Source organism: Cherax quadricarinatus, chromosome 1 (genome assembly GCF_038502225.1).
Source record: "Cherax quadricarinatus isolate ZL_2023a chromosome 1, ASM3850222v1, whole genome shotgun sequence".
NCBI lineage: Eukaryota > Metazoa > Arthropoda > Malacostraca > Decapoda > Parastacidae > Cherax > Cherax quadricarinatus.
The window spans coordinates 12,848,554-12,870,772 of record NC_091292.1 but is presented as its reverse complement, the minus strand read 5'-3'; the positions used below and the strand labels follow the sequence as shown (position 1 = coordinate 12,870,772).

The 22,219-nt window shown below is 40.5% G+C and overlaps 1 protein-coding gene across 2 annotated transcripts in view; it reads left to right on the top strand.

The window, feature by feature from the left end:
• Window positions 1-21,906, top strand: part of LOC128687193 (uncharacterized) — a 90,041-nt gene extending 68,135 nt beyond the window's left edge. Inside the window, exons 1-12 of one of the 2 annotated variants that reach the window (XM_053774524.2) lie at window positions 189-337; window positions 935-1,059; window positions 1,937-2,110; window positions 2,274-2,559; window positions 6,144-6,280; window positions 6,748-6,841; window positions 7,622-7,761; window positions 8,030-8,167; window positions 11,170-11,621; window positions 18,120-18,239; window positions 19,087-19,165; window positions 21,041-21,265. In XM_053774524.2, coding sequence (XP_053630499.2) covers window positions 310-337; window positions 935-1,059; window positions 1,937-2,110; window positions 2,274-2,559; window positions 6,144-6,280; window positions 6,748-6,841; window positions 7,622-7,761; window positions 8,030-8,167; window positions 11,170-11,621; window positions 18,120-18,239; window positions 19,087-19,165; window positions 21,041-21,121 — 1,854 coding nt within the window. In that variant the 5' untranslated portion in view covers window positions 189-309 and the 3' untranslated portion in view covers window positions 21,122-21,265. Of the gene's footprint in view, window positions 1-188; window positions 338-934; window positions 1,060-1,936; window positions 2,111-2,273; window positions 2,560-6,143; window positions 6,281-6,747; window positions 6,842-7,621; window positions 7,762-8,029; window positions 8,168-11,169; window positions 11,622-18,119; window positions 18,240-19,086; window positions 19,166-21,040 lie in introns of those variants that run through there. The other variant, XM_053774532.2, reaches the window with a different exon arrangement.
• The last annotated feature ends 313 nt before the right edge of the window (window positions 21,907-22,219 follow it).

Genomic DNA, 22,219 nt, shown 5'->3' with positions numbered 1-22,219 from the left:
AGAAACACAAGCAACAGCAACGACAACAGCAACGACAACAGCAACGACAATAATAGCGATTGACAACAACTATAGCGAGTAACCACAAACAAAAACAATAGCGACTTACGACAACTACAACAAAAGCGAGTGACAGCACCACCATCCCCACTACCAACAACAACATCAGTAACAACGAACGACAACAACAACAACAATTGCGCAAAAAACAACAGCAACAATAAAAATAGCGAGTGACATCACCATTAACAAGAAAAAAACAACACCGAGCAGAAACAACAGCAACAACAACACTATAACAATAACAACATGTATGTGCTGCCTATTGGAGCGGGAGGTTAGTTGAATCAACAATTCCTAACGAACAATACCTAACCAGCAATACCTAAGTAACAATACATAACCAACAATACCTCACCAACAATGCCTAACCAACAATACCTAACTAACATACCTCACCAATAATTCCTAACAAACAATACCTATCAATACGTAACTAACAATACCTAACTAACAATACCTAACTATCAATACCTAACTAACAATACCTAACCAACAATAACTCAACAACAATATCTTAATCCAGAGTAACGCATATTTTTTTATTAATTATATAAAAAACATTCAGTTTGTCTAAAATAATATACATATCTTTTTATGTTATTGAGATGAGCCTCGAGTGCTGATTGTAGGGACGGATGTATAGTGCTATTTTTCTAGTTTAAAACGAGATCAATTTTAGCTCTCATTCGTTGAATGATGGCGATAACCGGTCAAAGGTATACCTGGAGGGTATTTCGGGGGTCAACGCCCCCGCTGCCCGGTATATGTCCAGGTAGATGACCGGGTGAATAATCTGCTGTAATCGCTGTATAATCGAGGGGATGATATAATTCGTCTCACTCGTCTGTGTGTGTTTGTGTCTCCCTGACAGGCTACTTCCCGTTCATCAATTTACCGTGTGAGAGATTTATTGGAGAGAGTCTTCAGTTCATTCTCTACCTCAGCCTCTCTCCTCTAGCCTGTACCGTCGTCCCCTGGATCTGCTGCCCCTTCCAGGTGGGTGTGGGAGTATTTTCAATGTGGGTGTTCTGATATTTTCAAGGTAGGTGTTCTGATGTTTTCAAGGTAGGTGTTCTGATGTTTTCAAGGTGGGTGTTCTATTGTTTTCAAGGTGGGTGTTCTATTGTTTTCAAGGTGGGTGTTTTATTTTTTTCAACGCTGATGTTCTATTACTTTCTAGGTGCTCTAATTTTTTTCAAGGTGGGTGTCAGAAGCAAGACAGGAATACCTGTCAGCATTCTCAGAATCCTCTAGAAGCTTCTGAGAATGCTGGTGTGGCTGGACGAAACATAACAGAAACATCATTTGCACCCACATTTGAAGAGCATAGGTAACTATTATCTTACAAAATGAGTAATGACACACAGACGTGGCACAGGTGAGAATGCCATTCCTCCACTTTGGCTTCAGCCAATTTGGTAGAGCATGGGAAAGCCAGACGGCAGGTTATATCATTTTGGAGAGGACTGCCCACCAAGCTGTTGCTCTGTCACAGATACATCTAACTCTATTTAACAACTGTGCAGTTCCCTATCTGTACATGGAGAATAACAATATTTTTTGGGAGGGATATTAGGTAAATCTGCATCTTGCGTACAAGATAAATATAAAATCATCCTAACAATAACATACACAATAATACATACATTCAAGGTGGGTGATCAATATTTTAGTGGGTAATCCATTTTCTTTACAGTTGGGTGTTCGAGTTTTGAAGATGGGTGCCAGATCTCGCTCACCCACACCATCAACATTCTATGCCTCTCTCTTTTCCTTTCTTTCTCTCTCTTTCTCTTACTCCAACATATCACGAGTATTACCATCAGCATCACTCGCTCACAGATTACCAGCATCTCTCTGCTCTCTCTCACAGATAGCCAACACCAGCTACACCATCAGCGGTGACAGAGATTGCAACGACATCGGCGCCTTATACGGCGCTACGGCCTTCTGGGCCATGCAGGTTATCTCAGTGATCGGCCTCGTCGTCGCTGCGGCGAATCTGGCGAACTGCGCGGCGACCATTGTGGGCGCTGACGTGACGCAGGTGAGTACACACACATACACACACACACACACACACACACACACACACACACACACACACACACACACACACACACACACACACACACACACACACACACACACACTCACACTCACACACGCAAATCTAATTACTGATATTACATTCATTACTCCTCCCGCAGAATTTTTTCCAACTCACGTACCCACGGCCTGCGACCTTCGTAATACCGAACTTCGAGGCCCCCAATCCACAAGGGGAAAAACTTCAGGACAAGGTCAATGAAATTAATCAATATTTCGTCAAGCCAGAGATGGTCGAGAAGCTGAAGGAGAAGTACCTGCTTGAAAAGGAGAAGAGACGACAAGAGGAGTCTATCAACAACGCTACTGCCAGTGAGGAGGTTCTGTTGAGGGTGAGGCGTCAGGTTGTTGACGTGCGCATCCCGACGCTGCTGGGGCATGTACCAGGTAGGTAGCTTGCAAATGTATCAGGTGGGTAGCTTGTAAATGTACCAGGTGGGTGGCTTGTAAATAGTGTATAGTAACGACGAGCTGGTAGGTAAGACACATGAACAGCACTTAGGAATCTTTACTGAGGAAACTGGCCATCTTCAATCAAGGCTGAGGGACTGATTAGTTCAGATAACTTCTCCACTTCTACTGTCTCCAGTAATCTTTTCTATGTTCGACTGATGAATGTAGATAAATAGCTCAGAGAACCGACAAGTTGATAAATTAAACACACGTGCAACACTTGGGTATCTTTACTGTGGCTCTCTTTCTAATCTTTATAGTTCTTCTTTGTATTGGACTTAGGACACTACTCTGGAGAAACATTTCCACAATAAAGATACCCAAGTGTCTAATTTATCAACTGATAAAGTCTGCTGGGCAGGCGAAACGCGTGTGTCTTACTTATCTCAGGTGCAGGTGTTCACTGTATGGCTAATTATAGCAAACATTTGTATAATAACCTATATAAAATTCATGATGGTTTCTTGACAGGTTATAATCTATTATCTAATGCCTTCCAAACATTGGGGCATTGGTAAATTTGAAAAAAACGGAAACTAAGGCTTTTTCATTGTCATATGTAGTGAGAGTGAGGTCTAGCAGCCTTAATTACAGCCTTCAGGAAATCAGTCTCTCGACAAGGCTGAAGCTTCTGCCTGGGGACCAAGACAATGTTGTCTTCAGACAATTGTTAGAACACTCAAGACATAAAACACGTGAATCAAAATGGACTCAAATCATAGCAACACACACACACACACACAAACACACACACACATACACACACACACACATACACACACATACACACACACATACATACACGCATACACCCACACACATACATACACGCATACACCCACACGCATACACCCACACGCACACACCAACACGCAAATGGAGCCAGGAACTGTGGCTAGACCCCTGCAAACACAACTAGGTGAATACACACAGGAGCTATGAATCGACCTCTGCAACCACAATTAGGTGAGTACACACCACAGCATCAAGGGACCCCTCACGTCACTGCTTATTGCTATCACTTACCAACCGCACCTCACTGCTTTTTACGTCTCACTATGACTTTTAACTCAGTGATTATAGAACTGTCAGTAAGCGATCTATGATTACTTAACGCAGCAGTTTTTATTGTTTTTTTACCCCACTTGTTGACACTGATGTCCCCAACTCTTTCTCACTGACCTTGAGCGTTGCTCTCAAAAACTCACTCAGACACATGCCATATCAACTTCCTCGACTCATCTTCCACGGCGTCTGAGGAGCTGTTAGCCGTCTTGCTCTCACTCGCGGATCTTTACCCTCTTCCAGGGGATGCTGGTGAGATTCTCCTGATCCAAGCAACTGGATCTGTCTTCCTCTTCCCCAAATCAAGGATGATAATCTCCCGTTTTCCCATACAGATATTCTGACTCAGTCTATCAGCTGCGCCCTCACTCGTTCCTTCTATTATTATCGTTTTGGTCTTTGGGAAGAGATAAGAGCGCATGAATCATGTAGAGCCTGGGAAATAGGAGGCAAAGTGGTTTGATGTGAGGAAGCAGAAGAACATCATGACCCTTCACTGAAGCGTCTTTGAGTCATCCAGCTACCTCACCGATCATCTTCCCCAATTATGGGTTTGCGTACTTTCATCAAGGTCGGAGCCTGGGTATTTTCTCCAAGGTCGAGGCCCGAGAACTTTCCCCAACACTGGGGGTGAGTACTTTCTCCAAAGTCCGGGGTCTAGGTGTTTTTCCCAAGGTCCGCACTCGGGCACTTTTCCCCATCTCGTTGCCTGGACACATTAACACCTAACAGCGCGAATATTCCGCTAGTCATCGAACAAATCCAACTATTTTTGAACAGAACAGAAATGAAATTTCAAGAAGAATCACATCTTTTACAGACATTATTGCTAAGTAACTGCTGCCGCACGAGGAAACGGTGATCACCAGCAGCCTAGCGGAACAGAGACCAGGTCTCGATTACTGCACGAAAAAAAAAACTCGATGACTCCCACAGTGACCCACACGACTTCAGAATTCAGTAGAATATATATATATATATATATATATATATATATATATATATATATATATATATATATATATATATATATATATATATATACATATATATATATATATATATATATATATATATATATATATATATATATATATATATATATATATATATATATATAAATATATATAGTAGGTAGAAGGTTGGTAGACAGCAACCACCCAGGGAGGTACTACCGTCCTGCCAAATGAGTGTGAAACGAAAGCCTGTAATTGTTTTACATGATGGTAGGAGTGCTGGTGTCCTTTTTTCTGTCTCATAAACATGCAAGATTTCAGGTACGTCTTGCTACTTCTACTTACACTTAGGTCACACTACACATACATGTACGAGCATATATATACACACCCCTCTGGGTTTTCTTCTATTTTTCTTACTAGTTCTTGTTCTTGTTTATTTCCTGTTATCTCCATTGGGAAGTGGTACAGAATTCTTCCTCCGTAAGCCATGCGTGTTGTAAGAGGCGACTAAAATGCCGGGAGCAAGGGGCTAGTAACCTCTTCTCCTGTATATATTACTAAATGTAAAAGGAGAAACTTTCGTTTTTCCTTTAGGGCCACCCTGCCTCGGTGGGATATGGCCGGTTTATTGAAAGATATATATATATATATATATATATATATATATATATATATATATATATATATATATATATTTAAATTGAAATAGGAAGGACACTAGGAGGGACTGCATGGAAGACAGCACAAGTACAGTCCTGGGATTCCTGCCACAACCGCCGTGACAAGGTGATCCGCCTTTTGGAAAAGAAAAAGAGAGAGAAAAAAAACATTTAAACTGTTCGTGAAGCTTGATCTTTGGCTTGAAAAAGTTCCAGTTCGGGTCAAACCTCATGAACTCTCAATGTGAAGTGAAGCTTTGTATATTTAAGGTTCCTTGTTTTAAAGAGTCTAAAATCCCAAATACAGTTCCCTTGTTTACTTAATATTCTTCTCATTCAACACTGCTCTGTATCTCTCTAGAGATATCTCAGATATTTCAACAATAATATATTTGCATGTCTCAGATAGGTATACTTATGTATCCCTAATTAATTTTAATGTATTTTGCTTAACACAAGTAGTTTTAATTATGCTTTGGGTGATACAATTATATAAGTAAAGGATATATTTATTGGAGAATAAACCTGAATCACTTAATCCTCATGTCATATTCACGACATACTCACAAAAAATATACTCATGTCTTGTTTAAAATATGCTTATGAGTAACTCATATATTTCCTATGCTGAGTAATGACCAACATGGACACAGAAATTAAGGAAATTGAGTGATCTGTATATTTCGACCCCTTTTTGAGTCTCTGTCTTCATGTGTGTTATTATTGAGGACTGACAAGTGTTCATTACACTTTGGTTACTCATGTACCCTGTGTATTACCACGACCAGTCAGGCTGTTGGTGATGGTATTCACTTTGCTGTTCCCTGTTGTCCAGGTGGGGACGACCAGGCGGTGGACGTGTGTTCGAGGGACGAGGTGTTGGTGGACGAGGATGGGGAGTGCCACGACCTACTGTCCCAGGGTCCTTGTGAGGACGACCACATCGTGCTGATGAATCCAGCCACCAGGAAGGTGAGAGAGAGAGAGAGAGAGGGAGAGAGAGGGAGAGAGAGAGAGAGAGAGAGAGAGAGAGAGAGAGAGAGAGAGAGAGAGAGAGAGAGAGAGAGAGAGAGAGAATGTGTGTGTGTCAACATTTAAACATAGAAGGAAAGGGGACAATTCCTTTCTAGTGGATAGAGGAGAAGTGAGTAACTGTATTTTCCCTCTTGATGTGGCTCTAGTCCTCTCTTCCCATTCCTTCTACCGATTTTCTTTCCCCCTACTGCTGCTCCTTCTGTTCCTCCTCCTGCTGTAAGTACCCTCAGCTCAGCCTCCTCTAGACAAAGTTAGACGTTGCAGCAGATAGCCTTGAAGTAGATAACAAACTCTTCTGCTGTCATCCTTTCCCACATACTCCCATATATTCTCATGTGCTCCCATGTATTCTTATATACTCTCATGTACTAATATATACTCTCAAATGCTGTTACTTTCCACAGGGGTTTTGCGGTCGCCAGCTGTGTGCACCGGACCGTGTGTTCTTATTCAGTGATCAGTTGTGTCATCATCCACGTGAACTGGGTGTCTGTCCTCGTGAGTACTAACTTCACCAAGCACTGGCTGGGTGGATGGTGGGTGGCTGGGTGGATGGTGGGTGGCTGGGTGGATGGTGGATGTGTCAGCATAGTTGCTGATCCCCTTACATGTGTTGTATACCTTATCTGAGTATCATAATACCATCCATATGTTTTATATACACGACCCCTTTTACTAGGCCTAGGGACTAGTTTGTGTGACGCCACGTGACGTCACACAAACTAGTCTTAGGCCTAGCAAAAGGGGTCGTGTATATAAAACATATGGATGGTACTATGATACTCAGATAAGCTATACAACACATGTAAGGGGATCAGCAACTATGCTGACAGGTGGCTGGGTGGATGGTGGGTGGCTGGGTGGATGGTGAGTGGGTGGATTGCTGGGTGGATGTAGTATTAATGTAAGATTTGTTTCCTAGTCTATTTTTTCTACCTGATTGGCTAATTAACTAACTGGTTGGCTTGCCGATTGACTGACTAGCTTCCTGACTGACCTTTCTTGTTGAGTGACTGACTGGCTTGCTGAGTGACTGAATGGGTTGCTGAGTGATTGGATGGCTTACTGAGAGACTGATTAGCTATCCGATTGGCTTGCTGATTGACTGACTGGCCTTCCTAAACGACTGATTGGCTTTCCAACTGAATGACCGACTAGCTATCAGATTGACTGACTGACTGACTGGACGACTGAGTCAAGATATGCACGAGTTTACATTCGTCACAGTGCGTAATTAATAAAGTACACAGTGTATCTTACTAATCTCTCTCTCACCAGCTGGTCGGCAGCTCTTCACTACCAGCTACGGGTCACCGGTGTGTGGCTGTCCTGACGGTACTTATGAGGAGGACGATGACTTGGACGATGATGTCTGTGAACCTATCCTCGGCCACATCTCCGACTGTCCCCCAGGAGAAGTGAGAGAAGCCAATTTTTTTGACCTCTTCCTATTTTAACAACAAGGTCTTTTTTAGCATTAACACTTCAGCCGTGTCAGAAGGCAGATGTGGTGGGCTCACACCCCTACACTCATCCAGTGTTTCTCCAAATCAACAATTAACGTTCCGCCTTAATTTTTTTATTGTTTTTACTATTTTTTATTATTTCACACCTTTCTTCCCTTCTTTCATTATTCCTTCCTTTCTTTCTGACTTCCTAGTTAAGATTCCGTCTTTTCTCCTCCAGGTGTTTTGGTTCAGCGACTTCAGGCGTCCCCCGGAGTGCAAACCCGATCCCTGTAAGGGCCTGAACCTGAAGCGAGGCCCTGACGACCTGCCCTTCGTGCCTGCCCTCGTCGACGGCAAGTGCTACAGGATAGGCACGGTCAGTCCTACCTTTCTATCCCTCTTCTGAGTTTCGTCCACTCCGTCTCAACTCACATGAACTTACGTATAACTACGTTAAGAAACCACAACATGTGGTTAATAACCAGAGATTTTATTCATTGATAAAGTCCCTGATGGGCGAAACGTCTTGTCAAAGTCGTCGGTGTATAATTCCACTGATACACACAGTATATTCTTGTTATATTTATTTGTCTTGACATCAACTTAAGCATACGAGTTTAACGTTAGTAATAGTTCCCATCACAACCCTTTAATAGCTTCAGAAATATTCACGAAATTGTCCTACGATCGCCACAATATCTCTGGATTTATTCTATGACCAGCCCAGCCTCTAACAACTTAAAAAATATCAATGTACACTTAATATCACATTCCTTCACATTGATTTCCCTATATACACACACCAAGCAGGGAAAACAGGGAAGGCACTACAATGGATCAGGGAATACTTGTCAGGAAGACAGCAGCGAGTCATGGTACGTGGCGAGGTGTCAGAGTGGGCACCTGTGACCAGCGGGGTCCCACAGGGGTCAGTCCTAGGACCAGTGCTGTTTCTGGTATTTGTGAACGACATGACGGAAGGAATAGACTCCGAAGTGTCCCTGTTTGCAGATGACGTGAAGTTGATGAGAAGAATTCATTCGATCAAAGACCAGGCAGAACTACAAAGGGATCTGGACAGGCTGCAGACCTGGTCCAGCAATTGGCTCCTTGAGTTCAACCCCACCAAGTGCAAAGTCATGAAGATTGGGGATGGGCAAAGAAGACCGCAGACGGAGTACAGTCTAGGGGGCCAGAGACTACAAACCTCACTCAAGGAAAAAGATCTTGGGGTGAGTATAACACCAGGCACATCTGAAGCGCACATCAACCAAATAACTGCTGCAGCATATGGGCGCCTGGCAAACCTCAGAACAGCATTCTGACATCTTAATAAGGAATCGTTCAGACCCTGTACACCGTGTACGTTAGGCCCATATTGGAGTATGCGGCACCAGTTTGGAACCCACACCTAGCCAAGCATGTAAAGAAACTAGAGAAAGTGCAAAGGTTTGCAACAAGACTGGTCCCAGAGCTAAGAGGTATGTCCTATGAGGAGAGGTTAAGGGAAATCAACCTGACGACACTGGAGGGCAGGAGAGATAGGGGGAACATGATAACGATATACAAAATACTGAGAGGAATTGACAAGGTGAACAAAGACAGGATGTTCCAGAGACTGGACACATCAACAAGGGGACACAGTTGGAAGTTGAAGACACAGATGAATCACAGGGATGTTAGGAAGTATTTCTTCAGCCACAGAGTAGTCAGGAAGAGGAATAGTTTGGGAAGCGATGTAGTGGAGGCAGGATCCATACATAGCTTTAAGCAGAGGTATGATAAAGCTCACGGTTCAGGGAGAGTGATCTAGTAGCGACCAGTGAAGAGGCGGGGCCAGGAGCTTGGACTCGACCCCTGCAACCTCAACTAGGTGAGTACAACTAGGTGAGTACACACACACACACAATGTATATATATATATATATATATATATATATATATATATATATATATATATATATATATATATATATATATATATATATATATATATATATATATATATATATATGCCGATTGGGTAAAACCTGCTACTTTTGTTTAAATAGCAACACTCTTCTTGCCGAATAAGGTAAGCGAATATTTGTGTATGCAATAATTTTGCAAAAATCATTCTAAACCTAACGAAAAAATGTATTTCATTGTGTTTATTATTAAATAATTGTAAACTTATCTAAAATATATTTAGTTGGATTAAATTGCGCTTGTTATATTTTTTACATTAACATAAATGAAAAAAAAAAAATCTTTAAACGTATAAGAGAAAATTGTAGAAAGGACTTAATTTTAAATGAGGTCTTGATAATTGACAAATTTTGCCTATTCGGCACAACATTATATATATATATATATATATATATATATATATATATATATATATATATATATATATATATATATATATATATATATATATATATATATATATATATATATATATATATATATATGTCGTGCCGAATATGTAAAACTGGTCAATTAGCAAGAACTCATTTAAAATTAAGTCCTTTCTAAAATTTTCTCTTATACGTTTAAAGATATATATTTTGCATTAATGTTAATGTAAAAATTTTTAATTTTGCATCAAAAGATTCTTAGAAAACTTACCTAACCTTATTATAATAACAGTAATTTATTTTAGCCTAACCCATCTAAATATATTTTAAATACGTTTACAATAATTTAGTACTAAACAAACACAATCAAATATATTTTTTTCGTTAGGTTCAGAATGAATTTGGCGAAATTATTGCATACACAAATTTTCACTTGTCCTATATGGCAAGATGAGCGTTGCTATTTAAGCCAAGATCGCAAGTTCTGCCTATTCGGCACGACATATATATATATATATATATATATATATATATATATATATATATATATATATATATATATATATATATATATATATAGATATATATATGACCACTTACTGCTATAAAAGTCGTATTATATGTTTATGTTATATGCTAAACCTTCACGAGCTCAATGATCGCCAGGAATAGGGAAGTACATATGTTTATGTCTGGTGTTTACTAAAATTTTTAAATTAAATAACTCACGTTAAGTGCTAAACCCATGTGGGTCATTCAGCGCAAGACATGGTGGAGGCTCGATCCTCAGTCTTCTGAACGCGAGACAGATGTGCTTCTTATTTGTACTCACCTGGTGTTTACTATCAGAAAATATATATACTGTATATACCGTGAGGTGTATGTCTCTTAGTGTATATATACTGAGAGTATGTTTTGATATCTGTTTTAGGGATTAAAGTATTTTTGACTGGTGTTGAACTGGTGACATATAACCTTAATGACTCTTTCAGCTGACAGGTTTTAATGGCCATTAATCAACCAAACACTCTGTCAACAGAGACCAGCCATCTGCTCGTCTGACGAGTATTACTCGCTATCGCTTGAGCTCCTTCGCGGCGTGTGCTCCTCGCTGGAAGACGCCGGCTACCAGATCCTTGACTCAGAGGATATGGACGCCGTATCCAAGAAGTTCGGCGACCTAGCTCCCAAGAAGCACAAAGGCTCCGTCTCCAAGACTTCGAAGCCATCCAAAGCAAAGACCCCGGCAGGCACGACGCTGCTGAGGCGCCCGGAGATAGGGGCGGCTGTGGTGTGGGTCCAGGAGAGCGATGATGACCCACCGCCCCTGAGCGTGGGTCAGCCAGTGATGTCTAGCGGCAAACACCATCCAGCGGACAACGAAGTGGAGCGCGAGAACCTGGTCGCTCTCTTCCCAACGCACATGAACGCCTTCTCACCTCCCATGATCACAGTGAACGGCTCTCTCACGTTCCTCGGCTTTACCGGAGGGTAAGTTCGCGAGGTCAGCCTCTTTTTTCTCTCTGTCAGGATATGCGCAACTTACTGATATTTAAATAACAAAAAGACAAAATACCGTGACTGGAACAATACACTTAATAACCCGCACACAAGAGAGAGAAGCCTACGACGACATTTCGGTCCGACCTGGACCATTTGTGTGACTTTGTAAATGTTCCAAGTCGGACCGAAACGTCGTCGTAAGCTTCTCTCTCCTATGTGGGGGTTATTTGTGCATTACTGATATTTTTCGCCTCCTCCCGGTGACTGCAGTATGTAGTTGTAGTGTGATTCACTACCAGTATTTCCAACTTGTTCCATGGTGTGTACTCGACTAAATGTGTTTATGGGAGATAGCGCACCGGAAATTCATGGAATCAAGAGCCCTACACCAGAATCATGGCTCCTCCTTGAAAGGAATGACCTTAACTCCTTTTTTTTTTTGTCAATAATATGAGGGCGGATTACAAGAGCTGGAACTCGATTCCAGGGAACACTAGTGAGGAGAGGTTAAGGGAGCTCAGCCTGAAGACACTGGGGGATAGGAGGGATAGGGGAGACATGATAACGACGTAGAAAATACTGAGAGGGATAGACAAGGTGGACAGGGCTAGAATGTTTCAGAGATGGGACACAACTGCAAGTTGAAAACCCGTATATGTCATAGGGATGTCAGGAAGCCTTTCCTGAGCAGCTGTAGAGTTGGCAGGAAGTGGAACAATTTGTAGAGTGAAGTAGTGGAGGCAGGATCCATACATAGCTTTAAGAAGAGGTATGATAAGGCTTTTGGATCGGGGACAGAGTGGACCCAGTAGCGACTAGCAGAGAAGCGGGCCAGGAGCTGTGAATCGACCCCTGCTACCACTTATGAGTACAGTCGAGTGATATCACTCTTCGTAATTCCACTAATTCCCCTCAAAATTTTACTTCTCCAATAAATCATTGAACATTTTTGGAAACGTAGTCAGATAATCAATATAATTCTTCACTCAAAGGGTCCTTGTAACCCTTGCGTTTTCTGTAATTGATAAGTTGGTATTTTATGAGGAACTATGGTAAAACATTTATGAAGCGAGTAAATACACACCATCCTCATTATCGTATTTCTCAGACTGTAGCAATAACAAGGCAGATTAAATATATATATATATATATATATATATATATATATATATATATATATATATATATATATATATATATATATATATATATATATATATAAAATGTATATAAACACACTGAAAGGCTTATTTCTCTCAGTTTAATGCATATTTTGGGTATTAAATTCTTGAGTGGTGGTGGACAGGTTACTTAGAGCAGCCTGAGCGACCCTCGTGTAGTAGACACTCTGAAACACAATTAACCACTATAAACTTGTTTTAATTAATACACAGGTATAAGTTTGTTTTTAAGATCTTTATCCACCGTTCAGAACACAGCTACAACAGTCGTGGTTTGTGACACAGCTACAACAGTCGTGGTTTGTGACACAGCTACAACAGTCGTGGTTTGTGACACAGCTACAACAGTCGTGGTTTGTGACACAGCTACAACAGTCGTGGTTTGTGACACAGCTACAACAGTCGTGGTTTATGACACAGCTACAACAGTCGTGGTTTGTGAGACAGCTACAACAGTCGTGGTTTGTGACACAGCTACAACAGTCGTGGTTTGTGACACAGCTACAACAGTCGTGGTTTGTAACACAGCTACAACAGTCGTGGTTTGTGACACAGCTACAACAGTCGTGGTTTGTGACACAGCTACAACAGTCGTGGTTTGTGACACAGCTGCAACAGTCGTGGTTTGTGACACAGCTACAACAGTCATAGTTTGTAACACAGCTACAACAGTCGTGGTTTGTGACACAGCTACAACAGTCGTGGTTTGTGACACAGCTACAACATTCGTAGTTTGTAACACAGCTACAACAGTCGTGGTTTGTGACACAGCTACAACAGTCATAGTTTGTAACACAGCTACAACAGTCGTGGTTTGTGACACAGCTACAACAGTCGTGGTTTGTGACACAGCTACAACAGTCGTGGTTTGTGACACAGCTACAACAGTCGTGGTTTGTGACACAGCTACAACAGTCGTAGTTTGTAACACAGCTACAACAGTCGTGGTTTGTGACACAGCTACAACAGTCATAGTTTGTAACACAGCTACAACAGTCGTGGTTTGTGACACAGCTACAACAGTCATAGTTTGTAACACAGCTACAACAGTCGTGGTTTGTAACACAGCTACAACAGTCGTGGTTTGTGACACAGCTACAACAGTCGTGGTTTGTGACACAGCTACAACAGTCGTGGTTTGTGACACAGCTACAACAGTCGTAGTTTGTAACACAGCTACAACAGTCGTGGTTTGTGACACAGCTACAACAGTCGTGGTTTGTGACACAGCTACAACAGTCGTGGTTTGTGACACAGCTACAACAGTCGTGGTTTGTGACACAGCTACAACAGTCGTGGTTTGTAACACAGCTACAACAGTCGTGGTTTGTGACACAGCTACAACAGTCGTGGTTTGTGACACAGCTACAACAGTCGTGGTTTGTGACACAGCTACAACAGTCGTAGTTTGTAACACAGCTACAACAGTCGTGGTTTGTGACACAGCTACAACAGTCGTGGTTTGTGACACAGCTACAACAGTCGTGGTTTATGATACAGCTACAACAGTCGTAGTTTGTAACACAACTACAACAGTCGTAGTTTGTAACACAGCTACAACAGTCGTAGTTTGTGATACAGCTACAACAGTCGTGGTTTGTGACACAGCTACAACAGTCGTAGTTTGTAACACAGCTACAACATTCGTAGTTTGTAACACAGCTACAACAGTCGTAGTTTGTAACACAGCTACAACAGTCGTAGTTTGTAACACAGCTACAACAGTCGTAGTTTGTAACACAGCTACAACAGTCGTAGTTTGTAACAAAGCTACAACAGTCGTAGTTTGTAACACATCTACAACAGTCGTAGTTTGTAACACAGCTACAACAGTCGTAGTTTGTAACACAGCTACAACAGTCGTAGTTTGTAACAAAGCTACAACAGTCGTGGTTTGTGACACAGCTACAACAGTCGTGGTTTGTGACACAGCTACAACAGTCGTGGTTTGTAACACAGCTACAACAGTCGTAGTTTGTAACAAAGCTACAACAGTCGTGGTTTGTGACACAGCTACAACAGTCGTGGTTTGTGACACAGCTACAACAGTCGTGGTTTGTGACACAGCTACAACAGTCGTGGTTTGTAATACAGGTACAACAGTCGTGGTTTGTAACAAAGCTACAACAGTCGTGGTTTGTAACACAGCTACAACAGTCGTGGTTTGTAACACAGCTACAACAGTCGTGGTTTGTAATACAGCTACAACAGTCGTGGTTTGTAACAAAGCTACAACAGTCGTGGTTTGTAACACAGCTACAACAGTCGTGGTTTGTAATACAGCTGCAACAGTCGTGGTTTGTAATACAGCTACAACAGTCGTGGTTTGTAACACAGCTACAACAGTCGTGGTTTGTAATACAGGTACAACAGTCGTGGTTTGTAACAAAGCTACAACAGTCGTGGTTTGTAACACAGCTACAACAGTCGCGGTTTGTAACACAGCTACAACAGTCGTGGTTTGTAATACAGCTACAACAGTCGTGGTTTGTAACAAAGCTACAACAGTCGTGGTTTGTAACACAGCTACAACAGTCGTGGTTTGTAATACAGCTACAACAGTCGTGGTTTGTAACAAAGCTACAACAGTCGTGGTTTGTAACACAGCTACAACAGTCGTGGTTTGTAATACAGCTGCAACAGTCGTGGTTTGTAATACAGCTACAACAGTCGTGGTTTGTAACACAGCTACAACGGTCGTGGTTTGTAATACAGGTACAACAGTCGTGGTTTGTAACAAAGCTACAACAGTCGTGGTTTGTAACACAGCTACAACAGTCGTGGTTTGTAACACAGCTACAACAGTCGTGGTTTGTAATACAGCTACAACAGTCGTGGTTTGTAACAAAGCTACAACAGTCGTGGTTTGTAACACAGCTACAACAGTCGTGGTTTGTAATACAGCTACAACAGTCGTGGTTTGTAACAAAGCTACAACAGTCGTTGTTTGTAACACAGCTACAACAGTCGTGGTTTGTAATACAGCTACAACAGTCGTGGTTTGTAACAAAGCTACAACAGTCGTGGTTTGTAACACAGCTACAACAGTCGTGGTTTGTAACACAGCTACAACAGTCGTGGTTTGTAACACAGCTACAACAGTCGTGGTTTGTAATACAGCTACAACAGTCGTGGTTTGTAATACAGCTACAACAGTCGTGGTTTGTAACAAAGCTACAACAGTCGTGGTTTGTAACACAGCTACAACAGTCGTGGTTTGTAATACAGCTACAACAGTCGTGGTTTGTAACACAGCTACAACAGTCGTGGTTTGTAATACAGCTACAACAGTCGTGGTTTGTAACAAAGCTACAACAGTCGTGGTTTGTAACAAAGCTACAACAGTCGTGGTTTGTAACAAAGCTACAACAGTCGTGGTTTGTAACAAAGCTACAACAGTCGTGGTTTGTAACAAAGCTACAACAGTCGTGGTTTGTAACAAAGCTACAACAGTCGTGGTTTGTAACAAAGCTACAACAGTCGTGGTTTGTAACAAAGCTACAACAGTCGTAGTTTTCCATCACTTAACCATTTTCCAACATGGTCTTGAGAACTCCCCAGAGGTTCACAACACGACCTCAACGCTCACCTGACAACCCCAGGTCTTATAGTACCACCAACTCCCACTGCTTCAAATTTTCTATCACCGTCTATCAGTTTCTATCACCGTCTATCAGTTTCTATCACCGTCTATCAGTTTCTATCACCGTCTCTCAGTTTCTATTGTCGTCTTTCAGTTTGTATCACTGTCTATCAGGTTCTATCACCGTCTTTCAGTTTCTAATACCGTCTATCAGTTTCTGTCACTATCAGTTTCTATCACCATCTTTCAGTTTCTATCACCGTCTATCAGTTTTTATTACCGTCTTTCAGTTTCTATCACCGTCTATCAGTTTATATCACCGTCTTTCAGTTTCTATCACCGTCTATCAGTTTCTATCACCGTCTATCAGTTTCTATCACCGTCTTTCAGTTTCTATCACCGTCTATCAGTTTCTATCACCGTCTATCAGTTTCTATCACCGTCTTTCAGTTTCTATCACCGTCTATCAGTTTCTATCACCGTCTTTCAGTTTCTATCACCGTCTATCAGTTTCTATCACCGTCTATCAGTTTATATCACCGTCTTTCAGTTTCTATCACCGTCTATCAGTTTCTATCACCGTCTATCAGTTTCTATCACCGTCTATCAGTTTCTATCACCGTCTTTCAGTTTCTATCACCGTCTATCAGTTTCTATCACCGTCTTTCAGTTTCTATCACCGTCTATCAGTTTCTATCACCGTCTATCAGTTTCTATCACCGTCTATCAGTTTCTATTACCGTCTATCAGTTTCTATCACCGTCTTTCAGTTTCTAATACCGTCTATCAGTTTCTATCACCGTCTATCGGTTTCTATCACCATCTATTGCTATCAGCGTCCACTCAATCATTCCCGAATTTTCTCAACATTTATTTATAAAGATCTGTCAGTTGTGTCACTTCCCCCTTCCCTTTCAATCAGCCTGGAAGCGCCAGATCCGTAGGGATCATGTAGGGAAACCAGGATCGACTCGAGGACGGGGAGGTAAATCCAGTTCTTTGGATCAAGAGCCCTCTCCCTCTTCCCCCTGGTTGGCATCAAGGTACCAAAGGGGATCTTGATCCAAGAAACTGGGTTCATTCTCTATTTTCGTGGATGGAAACTGTATGGCCCATACGAGTTTAACGCTTCTTTTTCAAATGTAATAATAATAAATTGATAATAATAATGAAATATAATAATTATAATGGTAATAATAATATTAATAATAATAATAACAGAATGATAAAATAAAAATAATCATATAATAATGAAATAATAATAATGATAATTATAATAATAATAATTAAATAAAATACTATTACTACTACTAATAATAATATAATAATAAAATAATAAAAATCTAATAATAATAAAAAGAATAAGTCAAATAAAAATAATAATAATAATAATAATAATAATAATAATAATAATAATAATCAATAATGATCACAGTTTCACCTCTCTCATGTTACTGCAGTCAATGGTGTATTAAGCTCAATCCTTTTTTAAGCTCAAACTCAATCGTGTGTTGTTCAACGTTTTCATTACTTCCCTGTACTTTCCCAACACAGGCTCCTACTACTGCCCTAAACACAATATTTTTGTTATTTCCCCCACATGTTGCAACAGCACTTCCCGGTACTTACCCCAGTACAGCCTCCTCCCAGTTACTTCCCCAGTGCAACTTATTTATTTTTTCACTTCCTCTAACACTACTTCCCGGTACTTTCTTCCCGCAGTCACCACCGGCAGCGGCGAGCGCCACTTCCCTTCGCCACTCCTGGTAATGTCGTCGAACCGGGACTGTCGGCCTGTCGGGCAGGTGCCAAGAGAGATGGCAACGCTAAATGTCGGAATACGTGAGTATTGTAGGGTCAGGCAGGGCCATATGTGTGTGTGGCACTTATTTTATCTCTTCTAACACATGGCCGTTGCTCACCGAGGCAGAGTGACCTGAAGAAGAAGAAACACTTTCATTATCACTCACTCCATCGCTGTCTTGTCAGAGGTGTGTCGACACTCCAGTTAAAAAACTGGAAAACATATCTCCACCCCTCATTATATAATATATATATATATATATATATATATATATATATATATATATATATATATATATATATATATATATATATATATCTTTCAACACACCGGCCGTATCCCACCGAGGCAGGGTGGCCCAAAAGGAAAAACGAAAGCTTCTCCTTTTACATTTAGTAATATATACAGGAGAAGAGGTTACTAGCCCCTTGCTCCCGGCATTTTAGTCGCCTCTTACAACACGCATGGCTTACAGAGGAAGAATTCTGTTCCACTTTCCCATGGAGAATATATATAACATTAAAATCACATTAAACAGGTGATATCACAATATGCAAAGCAACCACAGTGAGAAAATAATGAAATTCCAAGCACTTTCGTGATTTCTCACATTATCAGGAAAGCGCTTAGAAATTTCACTGTTTTTTTTCACTATGTTTTGCATTTATTTATTTATTGATTGATTTTGCCACTGTCTACCTGGTATGTGTGTACACAAGTATTGTTACATATATGCATGTACCTAGTACCAGTGCATTAGCCATGCAGGAGCTCAAACATGTGTACATACATGTGTAAATACACGAGAGTGGATGGGTTGATTTGTTTGAAACTGTTCAATATAATTCTCTTTCTGCATTACTCATTTGTTTCTGATGTCTTCAGGATCCTGCCCAGTAGATACCCTCCTTCAAGACCTCGTCGGGACGTGCCTCCAGTGCCACCCTCTTCTTCCTGCCCTTCAGTGAGTAATTGTCCTTCATCCATCCCATCAACCGTACTTCTCTCATCCTTTCCAGCACCCACACGGACGGAGGATCGAGCCTCCACCACTCCTTACACTAAATGACCTATAAACATTAAATTACATTCATCAGTTCGTTCCCTGTTCCAGCCAATGTTCATGTTGTTCAACATATCCTGTTCTATAGTTAGACATATTCCATTATGTTCTACTCATTCTGTTACATTTAGCAACAGCAGAGGAAACATTAAGTGGATATAATGAAAAATGTTGTATAATATGTCTGGCTGGACACCACAATACCACAAGCACATCATTTACAATACCACAAGCATATTATTTACAATATCACAAGCATATTATTTACAATACCACAAGCATATTATTTACAATACCACAAGCACATCCTTTACAATACCACAAGCATATTATTTACAATACCACAAGCATATTATTTACAATACCACAAGCACATCCTTTACAATACCACAAGCATATTATTTACAATATCACAAGCATATTATTTACAATATCACAAGCATATTATTTACAATATCACAAGCACATTATTTACAATATCACAAGCATATTATTTACAATATCACAAGCATATTATTTACAATATCACAAGCATATTATTTACAATACCACAAGCATATTATTTACAATATCACAAGCATATTATTTACAATATCACAAGCATATTATTTACAATATCACAAGCATATTATTTACAATACCACAAGCATATTATTTACAATACCACAAGCATATTATTTACAATACCACAAGCATATTATTTACAATACCACAAGCATATTATTTACAATATCACAAGCATATTATTTACAATACCACAAGCATATTATTTACAATATCACAAGCATATTATTTACAATATCACAAGCATATTATTTACAATATCACAAGCATATTATTTACAATATCACAAGCATATTATTTACAATATCACAAGCATATTATTTACAATATCACAAGCATATTATTTACAATACCACAAGCATATTATTTACAATACCACAAGCATATTATTTACAATACCACAAGCATATTATTTACAATACCACAAGCATATTATTTACAATATCACAAGCATATTATTTACAATACCACAAGCACATTATTTACAATACCACAAGCACATTATTTACAATACCACAAGCATATTATTTACAATACCACAAGCATATTATTTACAATACCACAAGCATATTATTTAAAATACCACAAGCACATTATTTACAATACCACAAGCATATTATTTAAAATACCACAAGCATATTATTTACAATACCACAAGCATGTTATTTACAATACCACAAGCACATCATTTACAATACCACAAGCATATTATTTACAATACCACAAGCACATCCTTTACAATAACACAAGCACATCATTTACAATACCACAAGCATATTATTTACAATACCACAAGCACATCCTTTACAATAACACAAGCACATCATTTACAATACCACAAGCATATTATTTACAATACCACAAGCACATCCTTTACAATAACACAAGCACATCATTTACAATACCACAAGCATATTATTTACAATACCACAAGCACATCCTTTACAATAACACAAGCACATCATTTACAATACCACAAGCATATTATTTACAATATCACAAGCACATCCTTTACAATACCACAAGCACATCATTTATTTTTGTTACCACTAATAAGGTCTCTGCTGAACCACAATGGTAATCTTTAGTTAATCGCTGAAGTAGTCTTTAGTAAGGAATTAAAATTCGTCGTTAAGCAACGTTTTTCTATTATGCTCAAAAAACGTTAGTTTCCACTAACCATTTTCTCTGACGCGTGTTTATGTTCTGCAGGGAGTGTTCGACCTGAGTCGCCGGTGCACCTCGAACAGGGGCGGAGTGGCTTCGTCGATCAACGCCCTGGGGCTGGGCTAGCGTCCTCCTAGACACGCAGCGCGATAGGTCGTGTTAGGGTAGGCTGCACCCTAGCTGAAGGCCACTCCAACAGGTCATACCAGGGTACAGGTTGCGCCCTAGCCGAAGACCACTCCACTGCTCTGGCATGAGGAATGGCCTGTTGTCCCTCAAAGAAACACAGTAGCGTTATCGCTACTGTGTGGAGCTCCACATGGAGGGAAAGCGTTGTCTCAGCGAGAGCTTCTTCTGCAAATCACAGAATGAGAGTAGGGATCGAAGCCACAGCAGGTGAGCCCTAAAACTCGCAAGGCAGTGTGTTAACTACTGGCCAGCGAGATTTAGACTCACCTGACATGAGTTCGATCCCCACTCGTTCTGCGATTTTTTCTGCGGTCTCCCTGAAGAGGAAAACACGATTTCTTGAGCGACAGTCGACCCATCCATCCCAAGATGCTCGCTCGGGCTGGCTCTTCCTATATTCGTCTGGACCTGTGGAGACATTCTGCAGGTGTAACCTTCCCTTGTCTCCCTCGAGGCTTCACTACCGAGATGGAACATTAAAAATCGACCCTGGTCAAGCCTTCTCGTGTCCCTCGAGGCTTCAATACTAAGATAAAACATAAGAGCCCACCCTAGTCAAGCCTATCGCGCATTTTAACTCTAGTATACTGTAGTCATAATAGCAGTAGTGTGTGTGTGTGTGTGTGTGTGTGTGTGTGTGTGTGTGTGTGTGTGTGTGTGTGTGTAGTGTCGTATATCGTGTGCGTGTTGTGGTATTTTGTTTCTGTATCGTCAAGGAACACCCTTAATGTGTCAAAAGCCACAGTATGTGACATGATACACCAGGAAACTCACCTTTGCAAGGGAAAAGTATTTGAAGAATGTTGTTCAGATAGGAAGTGAAATTGCTGACCAGCTGAGGTTGAAGAGTTTGGCACCACTTATGTACAGGGGAGTACATGGAAGAGCAGATTGTTATTGTTGTTGTATTCAATAGAAAGCACTAGATTCGGCTGGCAAATGAGAGGAAATCAAGTTTGATCTAAAGATGAGTTGGGTATACCCAGTTCCTTGCAAGAGCTGGGATCGGATAATAGAAAATCATACAGTTTGTAT